We start from the raw sequence: 23,359 nt of genomic DNA on the forward strand, positions 1-23,359 counted from the left end.
GGGCCCACGTGACCCGGCGGCTGGGGTGCCAGCGGCCCCCGGGCGGGTTGTGCCCGTCTGCGTGCGTGCGTGCCTGCGTGCGTGCCTGCGTACGTGCGCGCCTGCCTGCCTGCCTGCCGGAGTAGCCAGGCGGGGGTCGGCCGGCGTTTCGGGCGCCTCCGCCACGGTCCCCAAGTCGTGACTGGAGGCGGAAGTGTGTGGGGACAAGCCTGAGCGTCACAGGCTCCCCACACGCCTCCGCGTGACCCGGGACTTTCCCCCGCGTGTGCAAAAAAAAAAAAAAAAGCAAAGAAAAAAAAAAAAGCACGGGTGCCCCCCTCGGCCCTGGGTGGGGACGGGCAAGGATGCTCCCGCGCATGGAGCGGGAGCGGGGCAAGGCGGTGGCACGCGGCGGGAGCCAGGGAAGGAGGCAGGCCGGGCGGGGCATGGCGGGGGAAGTGACTCAGGCCAGAGGCCGACGGGCCCGCGCGGCGAGGAGGGGTGGGGGGGCGCGGGGAACGGGCGACCCCGAGCGGACAAGCTTCGGGCGGGACGGGGCGAGGGTGGCAGCGCTCCCTGAGCGTCCAGGGTGGAGCGCGGGGGCGGGTCCAACTGCGGGGCCCTGCGGGGCAGGGGTCTGAAGATCCGGGCAGAGGGCGAGCCGCATCCAGCCCCGGGGGAGTCGGGAGGATCGCCTTCACCCCCCCCCTCCAGCGGCGTCCAGCTGTGCAAACAGGAGGAGGGCCAAAACCGACCCTGGGGGAGAGGGGCGACAGTGCCGCTCCAGCCGCCGCCCGGGCGCCCGCGCTGCGGGCAGTGCCAACCTCCTCGGCCCGACGCAGAAACTTGTTGCAACCAACAGGCGACCGCGGGTGCCCCTAGCCGCCAGCGGCGGAGTGGGTGGGCGGGCGAGAGGGAGGGGAAGGCTGGCGGACGCCGCGGCGAACTGGTGGGCAGACCCGGAGTCGCCGCGTAAGCGGGGCCGGCTCAGTGCGGTGCGGCAGGCGCGGCTGTGCGGCAGCGGAAGTCCTTTGTTGCAGCGCAGTCCCTGGCAGAGCCGGAGTGTCTCGGCGCAGCCCAGCCGAGCGCCGCGCGCCGTCAACTGCAGCCCCGCGGCCCCTCGCCTCCGCCCGCCTGCCCCGCGGCCCCGCTGCCCTAAACTTCCGAAAACCTCCGAAGCCGCGCGTCCCGCCGCGCCCGGTGAGTATCTGCCAGTCGTCGGGGCTATTTGCTCAACTTTGACCGGGGCCGGGCCACGGGCCTGGCGGAGTGCGTGGCCGCCACCGCCGCGCCACCGCCGCCGACCGGTGCGGGGAGCCGGAGCGCGGAGGGCGCGCGGCGAGGAGCCGGTGGCGGGGGACTGCTGAGCCGCCTGCTCGGTGCCGGCGATCAGTCCGGTGCGCGCGGCCTCCCCGGGTCCGGGACGGATTCCCCTCTCCGGACGACTTCCCAAATTACTTCTTTTTCCCTTTATTTTATTTTCTGGTGGGGGAGGGGGGAGGGGAGGTGGAGGCGGGAGGCCGCGCTTGATTGACGGGCCCGGAGCGCGCTTCGCTAACTTCCAGCTGTGGCTGGGCGGCCGGTGGGAGGGGAGCGTCCCGGAGCCGGAGGCCGCAGACTTGGGCGCGCTCCGAGGGAGGAGGCGGCTGGGCCGCGCGGATTCCTGCTTCGCTCTTTCCCACCCCCTCTCATCAGCACACACGCTTTTTTGTTCGGGTCAAAAGTGGTAGGTCTCGGGCGTTGGGGGATTTTTCTGGGTACCAGATTGGTTTTTCTCCCCACCCCACACTCCCCCGAGTCCCGAGAAGAAAGTGCTTTTTGCCTCCAGTGGTGGGCGCTTCCAAGTAGAAGTTCTGGGAGAGGCGGTGAGCGAGTTGGGTGGCGATCGAGAGTCCTTGCGGCTGAAGCGTGCAGGCGTGGGTCTGAGCTCAGCCGCCGCTCCCAGGCTGCCTTTCCACCTGAGCCACCCCGTCCACGTGATCGGAGGGGTTGACAAGACATTTTCCAACTCGGACGGGTCAGGAACAGGTTAATGAAAGTCCTTGTTTTGGGGGACTGGGGTATTTGTATGTGTGTGAGCGCGTTCCTGAATCGAGTGTGGCTGTGAAGGTACACGTAGATTCTCCACTGGTCAGAATGTATTTCCGTACAGTATGTACCGCTGCGGCAACATTTTCCCCTTTGACACTGGAATCCACAAAGCGTTCCAAGCATTTTTTTTTTTTTCCTTTTCTGAGACAAGGTTTGGCAAGGTAGCCCAGGATCGCTTGGACCTAATTCTCCTGCCTTAGGGAATCCTAAATTCTAGGGTGATAGGCATGAGCCACCAAGCCTGGTTTTGTGTTCTGAAGACCACTTAGAATGAATTTCTTCAGCTGAAGTTTGAGGCACCCTGAAGCAGATTTGGGGGAGCCATGTAGTTCTTATGGTAACTTTAAAGCAATCATGGTTTAAAAAAGTGTAAAACAGATTCTCTGGAACTTTGTCACCTCAAGTGGATGTGATCTGGAGAAATGGAGAAGGTGGAGGTGCAGGAGTCTGAGGCCTGAATGATGATGGCTGGTCGGTTGCCCAGAACCGTAAAACTTCCCCTTTGAATCACTTGCTGTTATCTCCTAAAGTCTCAGTAATACTGAGTGGCATTAGGAGCTGTGTGCGGTTCCTTCCTCTTAAAGAAATAGATGGAACTAAAGCAGAAACTAAGTAGAAATTCTCCAGTACAGTGTTGGTTACAGCAACCCACTTTAACAACAGCATATCTCCATTGACACCAGAGTTTTACAGGGTGTGGCTGTGCCGGCCTATAATCCCAGCACTTCCAGAGGCTGGATCAGGAGGTGGAGGCTAATCAGGACCTGGTCTACAAAGCAAGACCTTTTTTTTTTTTTTCAAAAATCAAAAGTCGGGGCTACAGAGGCTGGGTGGTTAAGGGCACTTGCTTTTCTTGCAGAGGAACTGAATTTGGCGCCCAGCACCCATATCAGGCAGCCCACAACTGCCTGTAACTCCAGTTTCAGGGAACTCATGTGCACATACCCCTCCCCCCACATAAACATAGAAATTAAGAAAAACCCCACCCAGAGTCTCAGTTTTCATGATACTAAATTCCTGCAAATTCTAACATCATGCCTACTGTTTTGAACCAGTGCAGGTGGTGGGTGCATCACTGTCAGAAAAAGAGACCCATTTTTAACCAGGGCAGAAGCACGGCTTCTTGATCGTGTGTGTGTGTGTGTGTGTGTGTGTGTGTGTGTGTGTGTGTGTGTGTGTGAGAGAGAGAGAGAGAGAGACAGACAGACAGACAGACAGAGAGAGAGAGAGACAGAGACAGAGACAGAGATCTGCCTGCCTCTGCCTCTTGAGTGCTAGAATTAATGGCAAGTGTCACCATGCCGGCTGGTTTTTGTTTTGTTTTAAAAGCTAGACTCCCGATTTCTGGTCCAGGGCTGGCCTTAGCTTTCTACCCTCCTGCTCCAACCTCTCAACCAGTGTTGGGATACCAGGCCTGTGACACCACACCGGGTTTTTGACCTTGTGGGTTTTGTTTGTTTGTTTGTTTGTTTTCTGAAACAGGATCTGACCATGTAGCACTGGCTGACCTAGAACTCTAGACCAGGCTGGCCTCGAACTCTTAGAGGTGTGCCCACCTCTGTCTCTCCAGTGCTACGATTAAAGGTTTGCGCTGCCACGCCTGCTCATGACCTTGTGTTTTGATTTCATGGTAGCTGCTAAATGTTTGTACCGTACCTTCTGCTTCCTCATTCCCCACGTCTGTCCGTGTCTGGTACAACCAGGGCCCCTTTTCAAAGGGTCCAGTGTGCCTTGCAACACCATTTTTTATTTTTCTAACATCCAGGAAAAAAAATGTTGCTTTTGGGGGGAGTTCTTCTCTAGCTAGGACAAGCTATATATCTTTGCCTAAAGGGGTGTGTGTGAGGCATTTGTGATAGAAATGCTAAATATATATATACATATGTATATATATACACACATTTTAGGCTGCAGTCTTGCCTTGGGGAGTGAATATGTGAATCATCTGCTTCAGAGTTCACTTCGGTTTCTATAGTATTTTTGTGATAATTTCTTGTGGTAGTGTCTCTGGTAATAAAATAGGGAAAATGCTTTGCTATTCATTCATATCTTCTCTGTGAGCCTAATTAACTTATTTGTGTTTATTTTTCCTTAAAGTGGGAATGCCTTTTCTTTTTTATTTAAATTTTTTTGTTTTTTGTTTTTTTTGAGACAGGGTTTCTCTTTTCTCTATGTATCCCTGACTGTCCTGGAACTCAGCTCTGTAAACTAAGCTGGTCTCGAACTCAGAGATTCACTGGCCTCTGTTCCCTGAGTGCTGGGTGGTATGCCGTTTCAATGATAAAAAATGCAACCTATACTGAAGTACATAAAATATGAATCTGAAAAGTTATTCTGACTCCCACTCCCCCAGAGGTAATCACTGTGAACAACCAGTTCCTCATTTTAAAAGTGGGAAGGCAGCACCTGAGCATCTTGCTGCTGTGTGAGCCTCACTGGCCTGCTCCCGCTCATACACTTGGGTTCTCTTTTCATAACTCAGATAGGTGAGGACTGCCAGGGGCAGGGGAAGCGGGAGGGTTTTTGCTTTGAGCTGATGCCAGTTCCTATAATTTAGTAACAGGCATGTAAGTTTTTGTTCTAGTTCAGCCCTCCTGAAGTGTACCTTGGTGGGCTTCTCATCCTTTGCAAATGCTGCAGTCCGTCATCTGACAGATCAATGCAGGCTGAACTCATTAAAACAAGCCCTTCATGTGTAGAGAGCTTCCTAGCTTACCATTGGGAAGGAGTGGGTAGACTTGCCTCTAAAACCACTGCCAAGATGTCCCTGTGCCTTTTTGTTATGGTGTGGGTTCCTCTTGATCAGCATCCAAAGCAGCCAGGGAAACATGATAGGAAGGAAAGCAGAAGGGAGGGGGCATTAATGACCATCTTGTTTTAGGTTGCGGCATGGGGAGGGCTACCAGTGGGGGGTTGGGGGGAATGCAAGGACTCTGGCCTGAACTTTGCTCCCATTTGGCATCTCATGTATTTAAGGTAGGTTTCTAAGTATACTGATATTTTGTCCTGTGTAGTCATTATGATAATAACTAATACATAATAACTAATACATTAGTTCCTTAGCCTAGTGTATTCAAGAAGGATGAGCTGTAAAGTTAATTTTCTAATGAAGCCCCGAAACAATACATACAAATTGAATCACGGTAGTCACTTGAGGGTACTGAGGACATGCTTTTTTAAAACACTACTATGTGAATGTAAATTGTTCTCAATCATATTTGAGGGCTGGAGGTATAACTCAGTGGTAAGAGCGCTTGCCTGTCATGCCTGAGGCCCTAGGTTCAACCCTCAGCGCTGCAAAATAGAATAATGAGTATTGAAAATTAAAGAATAGCGGAGTGTGGGCTGCGAGACTTTAATCCTAACACTCAGAAGAGAGGCAAGTGGACTTCCCCTAGGTTCAAGGCCAGCCTGACATACACAGTTCCGCGCCAGCCAAGGCTGCGTAGTGAGACCCTGTCCCCCAAAACAAACACAAAATATTAAATAATAAAGTACTAATTACATTTTCTGTTAGTGTTCTGTGTGAGATGCGTGTTGTTCTTTTAAGAGCTAACTGAAGAGCTCCTTCCCACTTGAAGTTGCCAGCAGTGGGGTGGGGGTGGGGGGGGTCAGCAGATGGAGGAGGAGATAGGGGAAGGGGGCGCTTTCTGCCTGCCTGCAAGATAAGACAGAGCAAGAAGGATGGGAACTCTACAGTGACGGAAAGTGTGACTGTGGGAGGCTTAGAATGTTCCAGAGGGGCACTGCACTTCCTTAATAATCATACCCAGAAAGTGTTGTCTGGATTACAAAAACAGAAACGCTGCATTTGGAATCAAGAGTTAGGGTCTCAGCCCGGGCTTCTGTTTACGGGATGAGTAGTTAACTACCTCACCTGTTTTCTTCATTCACAAAATAGGGGTAATTTCGAACCTGACTCAGGGTGCCGTGGGAATCAGTTGGCTAATGTATGGAAAAGGCCCTGTCAGTTGCCAACAACTCTATAAAAGTTTCGGTGACGATATCTACTGAATGTCAGGAAACTACCAGAAGCTAGAGGTTGTAATCATGACTGACATGACACCGTGGTCTCCAGGACCAGACTATAAAACAAGAGTGACTGAGACAATCTCCAGTTAGATAGCCATCCTTTGTCTCCCAGTGCTGGGCTTTTGCAGCGCAGAAGAGAGATGCCTGCCTCGTCGTGGGTCAGAAAGGGTTCCCCAAAGGTGTGTGCGTGTGTGTGTGTGTGTGTGTGTGTGTGTGTGTGTGTGTGTAATGAGGAAAGCTTTTACTTTTCGAGTGTTTGGGGTTGGGGAAAATCTTAAGAGATTGAAGGTTAAAGAATGGGATTGTGCTTAGAACAGATACTTTTTATTGGTTTTATTTCATTTATTTTAATTAGATAAAAATTTGGAGTTTTTCCAGGTGTGGTGGTAGCACACACCTTTAATTTGAGCACTCAGGAGGCAGAAGCAGGCTGATCTCTGGAGGACAGCCTGATCTAATAGATAGATCCTGTCTCCGAGAAAAAAAAAAATTAGAGTTCACACGGTTTTGGTTAGAACTAAACAGAAACGGCTTGAGCTGCAGAACTGGAAGCGGTACACTTTCTAAGAAGGAACGTGACTGTGGGAAGAGCTGCCTGCCTGCCTGCCTGCAAGATACTCAGCAGCACTTACTGAATAAAGTTCTCAAATGAAGAGCAGGCCAGTGGCCTGTGTCGAGCTGCTCACAATTATAGCAGACGATGTGAGTGCACGGAGGGAATACTTTGGAATAACTAGAGTCCTGCGCCCCAAGCCCTAACAAAACAAGTGCCATGTGCCAAGGGGGACCAGCTTTAGGTCAGAGGCACCTACAGTGCCCTCTGGTGTTCAGGAGATGGCTGTGCTGCCTCTAGGATAGGGGTTAAAGATGGAGGCATAAAATACCTTTCCTCTGTACTGCAGAGAAAAGGCATTCAAAACTCCCCATTTTCCCTCCCGTGTGGATGAATTCCTTGTCTGGGATCCAGTGGAACTGCAGCAATGGTTCGTTCATGGTACTTGTTGTAACATTTATTGTCCGTTGTCCTGTCAAGAAGTCAAAGAAGGCAGTTTGGTTACCTGCTGTCATAGTACATGGGATCTCAAAGAATTAAATTATGTAGCTTGTTTCCCTGAGTTTTTGTCTAGTCTCACAACCTCTGGGATTAAAATGGTGGACAGCCCAGCATACCTTTTAGAAGGGACAGCTGTTGGCTTGACCAGGCAACAGGAACACCAACCAACCAACAAGCCACGGTCTACCGCAGAAGAGCGGCAGCGTGAGACTGTCCGGAGTGCAGACGGTTCCTGCATTTCGGCAATGCTTAGTGGAGAGAAGTCCCAGGAGCTGTTAGCAATAGGAAGAGCCTAGGCAGGAGGCTGGAGACCCTGACAGCCACTGAGACCCCATGTGCTGAGCATATGGCTTAACCCCTGAGAGTTCTCATCTGCAGAAGAGTAAGTTGAACTTGATTTTTCATGGGATTTTATAAATTGTGTTCAGTGTGATGACATTAACTTTAAGTACTGGATTATGGCCTGGAGAGATGGCTTAGCAGTTATGAGCACTGGCTGCTCTTCCAGAAGTCCTGAGTTCAGTTCCCTGCAACCACATGGTGGCTTACAACTATCTGTAATGAGGTCTGGTGCCCTCTTCTGGTCTGCAGGCAGAATGCTGTATACATAGTAAATAAATAAATCTTAAAAAGCAAAACAAAACAAAAAACTGGATTGCCCAAAATATTGTCATACCTAGTTTCTACAAGAACTCTTTGCTGGGTGTGACTGTCCTGCTTTGATGGTTGAGAAGGAGGATACAAGGGATGGAAAGGTTTCCTGGGAGCTACCAAGCGGGTAGAACTGGTACCCATATCTAGCAGTGCCTGTTTCCAGAACTTTTTTTTTTTCTCCCTTAACAAACATGTGCTAAGTGCCAGCCATGTGGGAAGACTGTGCTGGGCACAAGAACACTAAGGCCTTTAAGTGTGTCGCTGTCCTTGAGGGCTCAGCATAGTGGGCATTACTGTGCCATAGTGCTGCTCACTTAGATCAGTGAGTGCCCATGACGGGCAGTACTACAGCATTGTTCAGATTCACACGGGCACGTGATGGCTTTCACAGACTGTTGGGTGTGAGCAGCAAACTGAGCCGCCATTTATAGCATTGTTTCTATGGGAATGTGTGTTTCAGGTTCCAAATAACTTAAAAATACGTTTTGGAACATTATCCCATTATAAATTCAGAACTTCCTGTACTAAGTACTGAATTTAATAGCTAGCCAGAATGCCTGGTTTAAATAGTGATTTTTTTTTTCTGCATTTTCTCTTATATGGCTCAAAGTAAAACCCTTTTATCTTTAGGAATCTCTACAACTGGTTAAACAGAGAACCTAGAAATATTTGTTCCTTTTAGAAATTGGACTGTGTACTCTGGAAAACGGCATGTGAGGGATAGTGTGTGTGTGTGTGTGTGTGTGTGTGTCTGTCTGTCTGTCTGTCTGTCTGTCTTTACCCTGTATAGCCCTGGCTGTGTGTGGAACTACTGGAATTAAAGATGTGTGCCGTCCCTGCTTTATGTGCATATTTACAGACTTTTATGTAATCAGATCAGAGCTGTTATTTACCATTTAAGAAATTTGGCCATAGAATGAATCGGTCCTGAAAATTTACTATGTCAGTGAGAACTTTACTAAAAATAACTTCTACGAGGCTGGGGGTGTAGCTCCTTGACAGAGTGCTTACCTAGCATGCAGGAAGCCCTGGGTTCGGTCCCAAGCACTTAGGAAACCAGGTATGGCGGTGTAGGCCTGTAATTCCAGAACTTGGAAGGTGGAAGGAGGAGGATCAGAAGTTCAAGGACTTCCTCTACTATAAATCAAGTTTGAGGCCAGGCTAGCCTACAAGAGACCCTGTCTTTAAAAGAAAAAAGAAAAAAAAAAAGCCACCTAGTATACTTAGGGAACATATCAATAAAGACAGATAAAACCACATTACAGCTATCATTCAGATGAGGCTCACCACTTATAGGATAGTACCTGAATTCAGGACCTGAAACCAGTTCTTAGTTGATGGTCTTTGCAGAAGACCACACTAGATTGAACCGAGGAAGTTTTAGTACCATCTGAGGTACATAGGAGTCCTCATCTGTAGTCCCAGTACCTGGTTTTCACAGTTAGCTAGATGTTGATATGATGTTTAATCATCGTAAATGTTTACTTTTTATGAAATAAGACTCTTGAACTTCTAAGATCTATACTCTATAGGTTTATGACTGTTTGAATTGCTTAATACAGTTGATGTGTTTTGTGACCATTTTTTACTTTTAAAATAAACTGGTAAGCACTTTCAAAGTAATTTGTAGTTATGGTGTAAGATGTACTGGATCGCTGCCTCCTTATTGCTGGAGTACTTTCCTGGGTGTAGACCTTCGAATGCAACTAGAAGGTTTTACTTTCTGTCCCGGACCAACTGCCAGCTGTGATGTGATCTTCCGGTGATAGCTGGTAACACACAAACATGGTCACAGATTTTAATCTCAAACCAGAGCAGGTGAAATAGAGGGACTCTGTTTATGGAAATAAACTTCTTGATAAGCTACATAATGTAAAGCTTACTAAATTTTGGTGACATTTTTGTTTGTTTTGAGTCTGGGTCTCACTGTGCAGCCATGATTGGTCTGGAATTCACCAATTTCCCCATCCGCCTCCTGGTGCTGGGATTACAGCCACATCCAGGAACATTTCTTTTCCATCTGTTAATTTTATTCTTTTGTGTGTATGAGTGTTTTCTCTCTGTGTAAGTTTGTACACCACGAGTGTGTCCGGTGCCCGCTGAGGTCTGAAGAGGGCATCAGATCCCCTGGGACTGAGTTAGAGACGGACAGGTATGCGCCTCCATGTGAGTGCTGGGAACTGAACCCGGGTCCTCTGCAAGACCACACACTAGTGCTCTTGACTACTGAGCCTTCTCCCGGGTCCTAACAGTTTTTAAAATTAGAAATAAAAAATTGAAAAGAAAGCAAACTTTTTGGAATTTGAGTGAAATTGTTTAATAAAAGTAAATGCTTTATACTATTTTTTTTTAGAGGGGGGGACAGACGTAGGGGTTTGACACAGCAGTTTCTCTGTGTTGCCCTGGCTACACTGGAACTCACTCTGTAGGTCAGGGTGGCCTGAAATGCAGGGATCCTCCTTTCTCTGCCTCCCTAGTGCTTGGATTGAAGCAATGTGCTACCGCACCCAGCTGCTTTCCACAAGTGTAATGCAAAACTTAACCTTAAAGAGATAAGCTAAAAGTCTTTCAGGAACTTAGATCCTCCTTCACTCCCCACTGTCTGGGTAAAATCATCTTTATCCAGTAGATAATAAAGTTGTATCATAAATACTAACATTGCTTAAACTAGAATGGTAGGTCTGCCTGGAGACTGTAGGGTAGCTCTGAGAACTGCCTGCACCCTTGTTCAGCCTCCCCCAGTAGGCTGGGAAGACAGGAGGATGTGACACAGAGGCAGTGGGGTTTACATCCGCCATTTGGACACACTGCTTGTTCTCCAGCACAGCGTGACGCCTTCTGTGGAGCGGCAGACACTTCCTGACTTCATGCTGAGTGAAGTGGCTGGTCTAGGGAAGAAACCCTCTCCAGGTGTATTTAGCCTTTGGGGACAGCTGTGCCTTCCGTCGCTGGTCTCAGTCCTGTATACAGTGACCGATGTTGAATGAAAGAATGTGCATCCATGTGCTCTAGATGCTGTCCTAATCAGTGTAGCACTTGTTTAGGTGCATGTAAAATACGGATTTTAACTAATCGAATGTATGGAGTTGACTTTAGTTAGTGGCCGAATCACTGTTTTTCATTTTAGATAAGAAAGGGTCTTGGAATGTTTTGACCGTCATTTGGCTCTTACTTGGAAGGAAGCTTAAAATTACCTAGTTAGATTTACTTCCTGGTGCTCAAATAAACATCGCCACCATTGCAACTGCAGCCAGTATTGTTTCCGTTAACATCACATGGCAAACCCCACATTTTACACATTGGCTGTGGGATTCCTTGTGTCTGTTATTTGAGTCGTTATTCCCACCTTAATCCTGGGACGAATGATCGTAAACAGATTGCAGGCTGGGAGAGCAGGACGGGGACCCAGCTCTGTGCCCCGCCTCACTGGTTTCTTCCCCACTGTGTGTGGGCATCACTAGGTTCCGCTCAGGTTTGTTTCAGTTTCCAACAACTGTTAGTTCTAGAAAGTCTTTTTTTAGACTTTTGGCCCTCTTTGCTTCTTTCTCTTTTTCATTAAACGTTTCTGCGAATCATACAGTAGGGTGACTAGTGACCTCCAAATCTCACCCTACTTAAAGTGGGCTTGGGTCAGTGTTTTTGTGTACTTTTTAACCTTTTGCATTCAGTTGTATTATCGTGTATAGATTTGTTGTATAGAAATCTAATTGTAAAAATTTTGTTTCTGCACCTTCATTTTCTGCCTTCAATACCAATATATTTATCTTTAAGATTTACTTAATTTTATGAGTATGAGTGTGTTGCCCACATGTATGTCTGTGTAGCACATGTGTTCCTGATGCTCTTGGAGGACAGAAGAGAGCATTGGATCCCATGGAACTGGAGTTCCGGATGGTTGGGAGTCACCATGTAGGTGCTGGGAATTGAACCTGGGTCTTCTAATAAGAGTGACAAGTGCACTTAATTGCTAGACCATCTCTCCAGGCTTTTTCATCAATATATTCTAAAGGCTAGTAGATTAACCTTAGTGTAGTTAACCCTCAGGAGTAACATGAATGATGTCTTTGAACATCCATTGCTTTTATATTTAAGCATATCCCCCCTCAGTTTAGCTGTAGACACCCAAGACGCAGGTTTGAAATTTATTACCTTCTGGAAACACTTGATTTGGCTTCCAGGAGACACAGTGGCTTCTCCACTCCACAGGCCCCATCTCTTCCTAGGGAACTCTGTGGACATTGAGGTAGCGAAATAGGGAGGTAGCATGAGCCTGTATGTAGCAGGATAGCATGGAGCGACAGGGTGTGTGACCTAGAATTGATCTGTGAGGACAGACAGAAGCAAGGAGAGATGAACGTACTCCGTACTCTCTTGATAACTACTGCCGAGATAGAAAAGCTTTAATAGTACTACATTTTGGCAGAAGGTGGCTCACACCTTTAGTCTAGCACTCTGAAGGGAGAAGTAAGAATATCTGTGAGTTCAAGGCCAGGCTGGTCTACAGAGCAAGTGCCAGAACAGCCAAGGCTGAATAGAGAGGACCCTGTCTTTAAGAAAAAGAAAGAAATAAAAGAATGAACATTTTAGTTCACTGAACAGCTTGTTATGGTTGTCTTTTGTTTTTTCAGTAAACAGTATAGGAATGTGGGTTTTTTTCTAATAGAGAGTAGATTATAAAGTTTTATGTATACAGATTAAAATTTGAGACTAAATCAGAAAACTGCATTTTTTATTTATTTTTTATTTATGGTTTTTCGAGACAGGGTTTCTCTGTGAAGCAGTCCTGGCTGTCCTGGAACTCAATCTGTAGACCAGGCAGGCCTCAAACTCACAGAGATCCGCCTGCCACTGCCTCTGCCTCCTGAGTGCTGGGATTAAAGGTGTGTGCCACCACCGCCCGGCAGAAAACTGTCTTTTTTTATACCTCTTTAAAATACACACACACACACTAAAACAAAGAACAGGGTTTCTCTCTCTCTCTCTCTCTCTCTCTCTCTCCCTCCCTCCCTCCCTCCCTCCCTCCCTCCCTCCCTCCCTCCCTGACTAACCTAGAACTCTCTGTGTAACCTAGGCTGGCCTTGAACTCAAAATCCTCCTGCCTCAGCCTTTGATTAGTGGTATATGTTGTGTCCACCTTTAAGCTGGATTTTAGTTTTGTAATGTAATAGCACCTCTAAGATTTTAATGTTTCCCTCTCCTACCCCAAGGTTAACTCACTACATTAATAATTACACTTCCCATCAATGTTGAAGGAACAGGTTACAGAGAGGTCTACATACTATGTTACCATTTGAGTTAGAAAAACATAAAAGCCAAAATAGATGGCAGGCATATTAGTACTCAGTATTACAAACCATGTGTGAGCCTAGACAGATGTGAAGGTTATATGATCCAGAATGCTTAGATGATCACCTGAGAAGAGCAGTGTCATTCAAGGTGTGTTTTGACTCTGTTTAAACTCCTACAATGAGCATGTGTTACTTTTAGTGTTTTGTTTGTTGTTTTGTTTTTCAAGACAGGGTTTCTCTGTGTAGTTTTGGTGCCTGTCCTGGATCTTGCTCTGTAGACCAGGCTGGTCTCAAACTCATAGAGATCTGCCTGGATCTGCTGGGATTAAAGGCATGCGCCACCACCGCCCGGCTTTTTTTTTTTTTTTTTAATGTTCATTGGTGTTTTGCCTGCATGTGTATCTGTGTGAAGGTGTCAGGTCCCCTGGAACTGGAGTTAGTTACAAATGGTTGTTAGCTGCCATGTAGGAACTGTGAATCAAATATGGATCCTCTGTAGGAATGCTCTTAACCACTAAGCCATTTTCCAGGCCTAATAAGTTTTTTTCTGTGGAAAGTTTCAAGCAAATAACAAAATGAGACTCTATGGCCCTGCTTCAATAGTTAACATGGCCAGTTTTGTATTATCTGTAGCTTTCATCCCCTCCTCGTTGGTTTTGAAGGTTATCTCAAATGTGTAATTTCATCTGTAAATACATCAGTACGTTCATCTAAAGGATGTGGTGGTTCACACATGTAATCCTGTATTCAGGAGTCTGAAGTAGGATTCTGAGTCTGAGGTTAGACTGGACTACATAGAGAAAATTCCAGGCTCTCGCAACTATATGGTAGAACCCTGAGTCTGAGGTTAGACTGGGCTACATAGAGAGAATTCCAGGCTCTCCCAACTATATGGTAGAACCCTGAGTCTGAGGTTAGACTGGGCTACATAGAGAGAATTCCAGGCTCTCCCAACTATATGGTAGAACCCTGTTTCAAAAACCCAAAGTAGAGGGCTAGAGAGATGGCTCAACAGTTAAACACTTAGTGCTCTTGCAGATGACTCTGGTTGGCTTCCCAGCATTCACAGGTACTTCATCTACCTGTAACTCCAGTTCCAGGGAATCTAATGCCCTCTCTGACCTCCACAGGCTCCACAGGCATGTATGCAGTCCAATACATATACACATAAAATGATTTTTTAAACCCCAAAGTAAATTTGAAAAAGGAAAGAGCAACAATTCCTTAATATCAAATCATTCAAAAGGCTGTTGATGCTCTGCACTCAAATTAGTAACTTTTAGTTTAAGTTGCTGCTTTATTTACGTTTGTTGTTTGTGTCGTCATGTATGTGTTTTCCCTCTAGGATGAAGAGTGTTTGTGTGTATATGTTCATTTGTGTACAGAGGCTTGTGTGTTTGTGTGCATGTGGAGACCAGAGGTCAACCTCGGGCGGGCATTGTTCCTCGGCTGCTGTCCGCTTTGTTTTGAGACAGGGTTTCTCGTTGACTTGGGATTTCACAAGTAGGCTAGCTGGCTGGCTCAGCACAAGTCTCACGGGTGTAGACATGGGCACCCCGTGCCCAGCTTTTTAAAGATAGGGTTTCTGGGGGCCCTCATGCTCCCTTATATGTCTGTTTGTTTGTATACAAGGTCTCACTGTGTAGCCTTGGCTGGCATGGAACTTACTGTGTAGACTAGGCTGGTCTGGAGTTCATAGAGATCTGCCTGTCTCTGCCTCGTTTTTAACTTTAAAAATATTAAGATTTTTGCTTTTGGTGCCTTTTGTTCAATATGAGAAAACAATAAATGGCTAGATATTTTCATCTTCAAACTTAAAAAGATTTAGGCATATTACAGGCTTTTGCTTCATTAGCATAGAAAACTGTGCTTTGATGCTGAAAGTGTCCTTTTTTTTAAAGTGTCTTTCTCATACCTGACTGTCATATTTTTGTTCTCCATAGGTCTAATTACAGACGATGGCGAGGCCCAGTCACAGCAGCTATGTCCTCCAGCAGCTGAACAACCAAAGAGAGTGGGGTTTCCTCTGTGACTGCTGCATTGCCATCGACGACATCTACTTCCAAGCGCACAAGGCCGTCTTGGCTGCCTGTAGCTCCTATTTTAGAATGTTTTTCATGAACCATCAGCACAGTACCGCACAACTGAATCTCAGCAACATGAAAATAAGCGCCGAGTGCTTTGATCTCATCCTGCAGTTCATGTATTTGGGAAAGATTATGACGGCGCCTTCCAGTTTCGAGCAGTTCAAAGTGGCAATGAACCACCTGCAGCTGTACAATGTCCCTGACTGCTTAGAAGACATACAGGACGCCGACTGCTCTAGTTCCAAATGCTCGTCCTCGGCTTCCAGCAAGCAGAACAGCAAGATGATTTTTGGGGTCAGAATGTATGAAGACACCGTGGCTAGAAATGGCAGCGAGGCCAGCAGGTGGTGCGCCGAGCCCAGCTCAACAGTGAACACACCACACAACAGAGAGCCCGATGAGGAGCCGCTACAGTTAGCTCACTTTCCTGAGCCACTGTTGGATGTGTGTAAAAAAAGTTCCGTGTCCAAACTATCGACTCCCAAAGAACGTGTGTCCCGGCGCTTTGGACGGAGTTTTACCTGTGACAGCTGTGGATTTGGCTTCAGCTGTGAAAAATTACTAGATGAACATGTGCTGACCTGTACTAACAGACATTCATACCAAAACACAACAAGAGCTTACCACCGAATAGTGGATATTAGAGATGGAAAAGAGAGTAACATCAAAGCTGAACTCGGTGAAAAGGATTCTTCTAAAACATTTTCTGCACAGACAGACAAATACAGAGAAGACGCCAGCCAGGCGCCTGATGATTCAGCTTCGACCACTGGAAGCAGAAAGGGCACAGCGGAGCCTGGACTGGCTGGGGAAGAAAAGGGTAGAGCTGCTGAGACGAAAAGAATTATCATCAAGATGGAACCAGAAGATATTCCTACAGATGAGATGAAAGACTTCAACATTATCAAAGTTGCTGATAAGGACTGCAATGAGTCCACTGACAATGACGAGTTAGAGGATGAGCCGGAAGAGCCATTTTACAGATACTATGTTGAGGAAGATGTCGGCATTAAAAAGAGTGGTCGGAAAACCCTGAAGCCTCGCATGTCCATCAGTGTGGATGAAAGAAGTGGTATAGAGAGCGTGAGACCCCCTCACAACAGCAGTCCAGTGCAGGAGGATGCCGAGAGTGCGTCCTGCGAGCTGTGTGGACTCACCATAACCGAGGAGGATCTGTCATCTCACTACTTAGCCAAACACATCGAAAACATCTGCGCGTGCGGGAAGTGTGGGCAAATACTGGTCAAGGGCAGACAGCTTCAGGAACACGCGCAGAGGTGTGGAGAACCTCAGGACCTGACGATGAATGGGCTGGGAAATGCTGACGAGAAGATGGACATGGAAGAGAACCCTGATGAGCAGTCGGAGATAAGAGACATGTTTGTTGAAATGCTAGATGATTTCAGGGACAATCATTACCAAATAAACAGTCTCCAGAAAAAGCAGTTATTTAAACATTCCGCTTGTCCTTTTCGGTGTCCCAATTGTGGCCAGCGTTTTGAAACTGAAAATTTAGTGGTCGAGCATATGTCTAGCTGCCTAGACCAGGATATGTTTAAGAGTGCCATCATGGAAGAAAATGAGAGAGATCACAGGCGAAAACACTTCTGTAACCTCTGCGGGAAAGGATTTTATCAGCGCTGTCATCTGAGAGAACACTATACTGTTCATACTAAGGAAAAGCAGTTTGTTTGTCAGACATGTGGGAAGCAGTTCCTAAGGGAGCGGCAGTTGCGTCTGCACAATGATATGCACAAAGGCATGGCCAGGTATGTCTGTTCCATTTGTGATCAAGGAAACTTCCGAAAACATGACCATGTACGGCATATGATTTCTCATCTCTCTGCTGGTGAGACGATATGCCAGGTCTGCTTTCAGATATTCCCCAATAATGAACAGTTGGAGCAGCATATGGATGTTCATCTGTATACGTGTGGAATATGTGGAGCAAAGTTTAATTTGAGGAAAGATATGAGATCACATTATAATGCCAAGCATTTGAAAAGAACCTGAGGGGCTTTCTGCGGTATGAATGTTTAGTTGATAGGCAGAACACCAAAGCAAAAGGATATGAGCTATTTAGACACTGATTTTATAAGGAGTGTTGGGAAAATTTTTTCCAAGGCCCTTTACTTTAACATTTTTGTTTAGGACCTTAAGTATATTTTAGGCATTAAATGTTTATCACTTTTGATGTTTCTAAGAGCATTCTTTGTTCCTAGTTTTCTTAACTACCATTAAAAGTACTTTTCAATGTAGACTCAGTGCTGGCATCCCTTCAATGACTATTAACTAGTTGGTTTTTTTTTTTTAATCAATAAGGTAATGATTTCATTATTTCTCTGTACTTTCTTCATTTTAAGGTTATCCCATGAAATTTTAAACCCAAGATCATTGACCATTCCTGCTTAAATTTTTTAAAGAATTTTTAAATAATTATTTAAAACTATCTTATTCTTTTTTGGTTTTGCTTTTTGGGCTTTTTTGTTTTTGGTTTTATTTTTTTGCTGTTTGTCAGTTGTATAGTGGGGTGGCTGCTGTTCATTCTCCCTTATCAATGAAATCCATATTCTTAAATTGACAACCTTAGGCAAGTGAGGTGCACTGAATCTAACCTTTAAGGTGGACATGGGCTCAATCTTGGCCTAAGATTGATGGACCTAAGGAAATTCCTATAAATGAACATTTCCTATAATTGATAAAATGTTATCATTTAATAATCACATTTAAAACTTATATTAAGTGTAAATCCCAATGACTTTCCCTCACTTGAGAAATTAGTGGGGATAAGCCATTTTGTTTTGTGATACTGAATTTAACTATGATAGTTAATTAAAAAGACATCTTGTATTCATTAAAATATTTTTAATTTAAAAATATTCTGATTTCTAAAGTGTGTTAGTTTATCAATTATTTTGTTTATAAATAGACTTTAATAGCTCTTTAGGAATATGACATCTAAGGAAAAATGATTTTTCACTTTTAAAATTACTTTGGAACTGAGATTTGAAAAAGCTGCCATGTATATTGATAAATCTAATAAAATAAAGAAATCGATTATAAATCTGGTTGTTCTATAAAAGTAGAGTGCACAAAAGTGTGTCGTGTTTTACACTAAGATTTGGAGGAAGTGTGTTGTGGAAAATTGCTATGCTTTATATATCATTTTCTGTAAAAGATACAAGATTTGAGGACTATAAAATAATCCCAGCATATAAATGGAAAGAGCTTCTACTTGTCAGGGAAAGTCATATTGTTAGTTGTCGACAGGGTCTATACTATATCAGTTACATGTGAACTAAAACACTGGCAAACACCCACCAATAAACACATCTGCCGAATAGAATGCCTTTAATGTGAATTACTTGGAACACCCTTCTTACATTGAAAGGGATTTTAGTTAACATCTATATTTAAGAGTATGGCTTTGATTCTGGATGGTAGTTTAAAAGCATTGCTCTTTCTTGCTCTCGATATTTTTAAGATATGCAAATCATATTCTCACATGCTATTTGCATAAAGGCACAAGTTGCCACCCGACCTGAGAGACATGTTGGCTAGTACAGGGTTAGTGGATAGAGCACAGTGTGAACACAGACAGATCAATGGGCATGTGGTGAAATGTTAGTGAGGACAGGGCAGTGTGGGCAGGAGCCAAGAGAGTTCAAACCCGATCCTGAGAAAAGGCGCAAAAACAGTGAGGTCTGGGGAAGTTTTTCAAGGCCACATTGTTAACAGAAAAAGCTGAGGAAGTTATTCATATTAAAATGTCTTAGATATAATAGTTTAACAAGTACTTAAAACTAAAAAGAAAATATAAGATGCGTATGTAGATTACTAGTAAGCACCTGAGAAATGTTCTCTAACAAAGTCAGACGTAAGAGAAGACAAAAACCAAACGAAATGCTCAAGTTATACAGTATCTGAGGGGACCTCATTTTTTTGAGGGGTCACTTTTCTGTTGCAAAGGCTTTCCCATAGCTAAAGGCATTTTTTAAAATATTTACCCTCTTTGAAGAAGGAATCCTCTTTTAATGAGGAAGAGAGGTTTGATTTAGTGGTTTTAGTGTGTGCTAATAACTAACAAATTAGCCAGCAGACGTAATCTGACTTTACCCAACCATGACAGTTTCCAAAGGCATGTTTGATGGTGTTTTCTGTTTCATTCTATATAGTATGCATGGTTTGGGGGAATTTAGCTACAGGATAGCACAGGTTTCTCCAAAGAGAATGTACAATCAATTGTCTTTAACAAGATAGGGTTCAGGTAAAAGTTAATTAGCATGGGCTGGAGAGATGGCTCAGAGGTTAAGAGCACTGGCTGCTCTTCCAGAGGTCCTGAGTTCGAGTCCCAGCAACCACATGGTGGCTCACAATAATGAGATCTGATGCCCTCTTCTGACATGCAGACAGAACACTGTATACATAATAAATAAATCCTAAAGGAAAAAGAAAGAAAACAGACAAAAAAGTTACTTAGCTTGTAAAATTAAGGGGGATGAAAAACATCCATCACTCCTCTGCCTCTGCTCCCTCTCGCCTTCCTTGGGCTGTGAGGACAATGGCTCAGGCTGGAATATTTGCCTGCTGCTTCTGTCTTTGATAGTTCATACATTCAGGATCGAGGTTTTTTTCTAGATCTGGAGAGGAAAAGAGAAACCAGAGAAGAGTAGCATCTTTTCCCTCTATTAATGACACTTTTCATTTGAAGTCCCATTTCTGGGATTTCTTGAAAAACAGTAGTTCAATTGGATTTTTTTCTCTGGCACTCCAGATCAAACCCAGCGCCTCGACGTGCTAGGCAGCCATTATGCCTCTGAACTGTGTATTAAGTTTCCCTTTTATCAGGGAGAAAATCATGGAGAAAATAATCCATTTCTAACACGGTTGATGCTCCAACATGGATCTGTAATTTGTCATAAAGACTGGACCTTAGAACTTAATAAAGTAGAACCAAGGCAGTAAAAGTCTAGCAGTCAACTGGTTTTAACCCCTCTTTCCTTCAATTTTCTCCCTTGTAGCCCAGGCTGGCCTGTCATTCACTGCCTAACCCAGGCTTGCCTCATGATCATGCTGATCCTGTTTCAGCCTCCCAGGTTTAAGAGTTACCAGATGGGCCGGGCGGTGGTGGCGCACACCTTTAATCCCAGTACTCAGGAGGCAGAGGCAGGCGAATCTCTGTGAGTTCGAGGCCAGCCTGGTCTCCAAAGCAAGTTCCAGGAAAGGCGCAAAGCTACACAGAGAAACCCTGTCTCAGAGTTACCAGATGGGAGCTAAAGCGATCACCTTCTCGTGTCCTTTCAGGTTCTTTCGGTTTTCAGTCAGGGCCTTGCTTTGTAACCCAGGAAAGGTTGGAATGGAAGTCTCCAATCCTCTAGTGCTCTTAGGGAGTATTGGGATTATTACATAATGCTCCACCATATCCAGCTAATTTCCCATATTTTTTAAAGTGAAAATTTTCAGAGAAATGACCCACATGGGTAACAGCAAATGTGTAGTTAATATAAAGTAATGAACAATTTGACTTTAAGCAAAATAGTAGGTCAGAAGGATTCCAGAGGGTACTCTTAAAAGAATTAAGCTGAGTATGATAGTTTATGCCTGTAATCCCAGCATGCAAGAGGCTAGGCTAGGTTCAAGGCTACCCCTTGAGTTCAGGGCTACCCTGGTCTTTACATAGTAAGACCCCCATCTCAGAAAAATGAAAAATACTGTTGAGGACAGCTTGCTAAGACAGAACAGCAGTGGGCTTGAAAATCCATGTTCTACCTTGAAGCAAAAATAGGATGTAAAATTGTTGGAAGAGGAGGTGTAGGATTTCAAGTCTTGAGGCTAACCCAGCTGTACCTGTGAAATACCCAATGGGACAGTGGTTCTAAGCATGGCAGGGATGTGCCCCCAGAGAGCCCGGTGGTGGTGGTTGGCGGTAACCTTCTCACTGGTTAAGCAATGTTAAGCAATGTTCCTTTAGATCACTAATAAAGTTCTCTATTTACTAAAGCTCTGAAAAATCTTCCTACGAGCCGGTGTGATGTTGAAGAGAAACACTGTCATTGTTAACAAAAATAGATAAATCAGGACGAAGAGAAAAGGACTTGAATATGTACATATAGCTGAAAAGCTCAAAATTGGACATAACCTAATTTGAACTGGGTTTATCATTAACTTAAGGGCTGGATATGATGGCACATAATTGTAAACCCAGCATTCGGGAGGCTTAACCAGAAACAGCAAGAGTTTAAGGCCAACCTGGACTACATGATACCGGGTAACAAGTTGTTTAAAAAAAGCTCTCCCCCCACCCCCCATTGATCTGTTTTGATCAGTTCCTCAACTTTGCTCACCATCTTTTCCTATGTAAGTGCTTCCCAGTGATGAAATGCCAGTTCTCTACCGTTAACCAGGATTGCAGAGTAGCAGAAGGTGAGGGGAGCATGTTTCCTTCCTTCCTTCCTTCCTTCCTTCCTTCCTTCCTTCCTTCCTTCCTTCCTTCCTTCCTTCCTTCCTTCCTTCCTTCCTTCCTCCCTCCCTCCCTCCCTCCCTCCCTCCCTCCCTCCCTTCCTCCTCCCCCCTTCCTCCCTCCCTCCCTTCCTCCCTCTCTCTCTTTTTCCCCAGTTTTTTGAGACAGGGTTTCTCTGTGTAGTTTTGGTGCCCGTCCTGGATCTCGCTCTGTAGCCCAGGCTGGCCTTGAACTCACAGAGATCCGCCTGGCTCTGCCTCCGGAGTGTTGGGATTAAACACGTGCGCCACCGCCACCCTGTGGGAGCATATTTTCATAAAATCCTGCCCTCGGTGCTTGCTAGCTCAGCTCAGTAAAGTAGGTGTGATGGTATGGCCGCTACGGAACTAACACAAGTGAAACCATCCTTCGTGTTAATAATTGGAAGTTTACATCCCAGCTTAGGAAACCCATAGTCTGCCCAAAGTAGGGCTCCCTACAGTCTGAACATCCATTTCTTCAGCACGCTATATGCGGATGTTTTGCCCACTTAATTTTTATTGGTCCTCCTCCTCTTTGAGGTAAGTATACTAATTTTCCAGATGGGGGACTAAGGTCCAAAGACTCTTTCCTAAGCCACACAGAAACTGTATATGTTAGACCTGGAATTTGAACTCAGTCTTTGACGTAGGCTATACATTCTTGTACTTACTCATGAAGACACACGTTCCATCTACAAAGAAGTGCCTTTTCAGCTTAGGACACACATGATAAAGACCGTGTGGGGCGGTGCTCCTTCATCCATCATCTGTGACGCCTGGTAAGGTGGACTGGTAATAGTGGGTGTGTAGGTGAGGATCTGCAAGGAGAAAGCACAACTGGATTTAATGTGTCATTCAGAATGTTGTTTTAGACTGGAAATGCTGAGGACTGTTTTGGTTATGCTTCATTTAAACTTAAAGCATTCGGTGGGATAGTTAGTTGAGGGCCCAGTAATCAATGGAAAGTTAGTTTGAATTCAGACTGCACGTCTGGGCTGGGGCTTCCTCTCCATCTGTTCCTGCTCTCTGTGTTTCATTCACTCCACCAACCTCTGTTCCCCTGTGTTAGTCCTGGAACTAGTGAGTTGAAGAAGTCAGAGTACTTGAGCAAATCTCCCCGAGGGGGAATAAAAGATAATAAATAACCAGTTTCCTCTTTTTTGCATGAATAGATGTGGATAAGAAACTCAGGATTCCTTTGGCTAGCAGACATTCCCCTCCCCCGATGGTATAGTGTGGTTGCTTTCCTAAAGGAATCTGCTTAAAACCACAAGTTGGTTATTCTAACAGTGTATAACTCCACTGATGAAAATATCTAGATTTCTAGGTGAGCTCTTCAACGGTGGTCTTGCGGAAGTGAAAGATGACCCCGGGAGGTCACAGCTTCATAACCACCCCAGTGTGGCAGCACTCAACACAAAAAGTTAACTAGTGCTTTAAGGAGAACAAGATTCAGACCTTGGAGCTACTAGTTAATGACTCGACAACAGATCCTATGCTAAAGCTACCACTTTGGTAATTTGCCTACCATATGTCAGTGACATTTTGAAATAAAGGAATGAAATAGAGAATGTTCTGTGACTGGAAACAATGTAGACATTTAAATGGCCTGCTCCTTACGCAGCTCTCTCTAACTCTAGGACACACTCCTTGGTAATGGGTATGGTCTCAAAAAACATGAAACTTAGCTCTTT

The 23,359-nt window shown here is 45.3% G+C and overlaps 1 protein-coding gene across 4 annotated transcripts in view; it reads left to right on the forward strand.

Moving 5' to 3' along the window:
- The first annotated feature begins 973 nt into the window (after window positions 1-973).
- Window positions 974-23,359, forward strand: part of Zbtb1 (zinc finger and BTB domain containing 1) — a 30,842-nt gene continuing 8,456 nt past the window's right edge. The window contains exons 1-2 of one of the 4 annotated variants that reach the window (XM_028876063.1): window positions 974-1,179; window positions 15,042-16,954. In XM_028876063.1, coding sequence (XP_028731896.1) covers window positions 15,057-16,954 — 1,898 coding nt within the window. In that variant the 5' untranslated portion in view covers window positions 974-1,179; window positions 15,042-15,056. Of the gene's footprint in view, window positions 1,180-1,538; window positions 1,706-15,041; window positions 18,532-23,359 lie in introns of those variants that run through there. The other 3 variants (XM_028876060.2, XM_037210635.1, XM_037210634.1) reach the window with 3 other exon arrangements.

The sequence above is a fragment of the Peromyscus leucopus genome, chromosome 14 (assembly GCF_004664715.2).
Source record: "Peromyscus leucopus breed LL Stock chromosome 14, UCI_PerLeu_2.1, whole genome shotgun sequence".
NCBI classification, from domain to species: Eukaryota; Metazoa; Chordata; class Mammalia; order Rodentia; family Cricetidae; genus Peromyscus; species Peromyscus leucopus.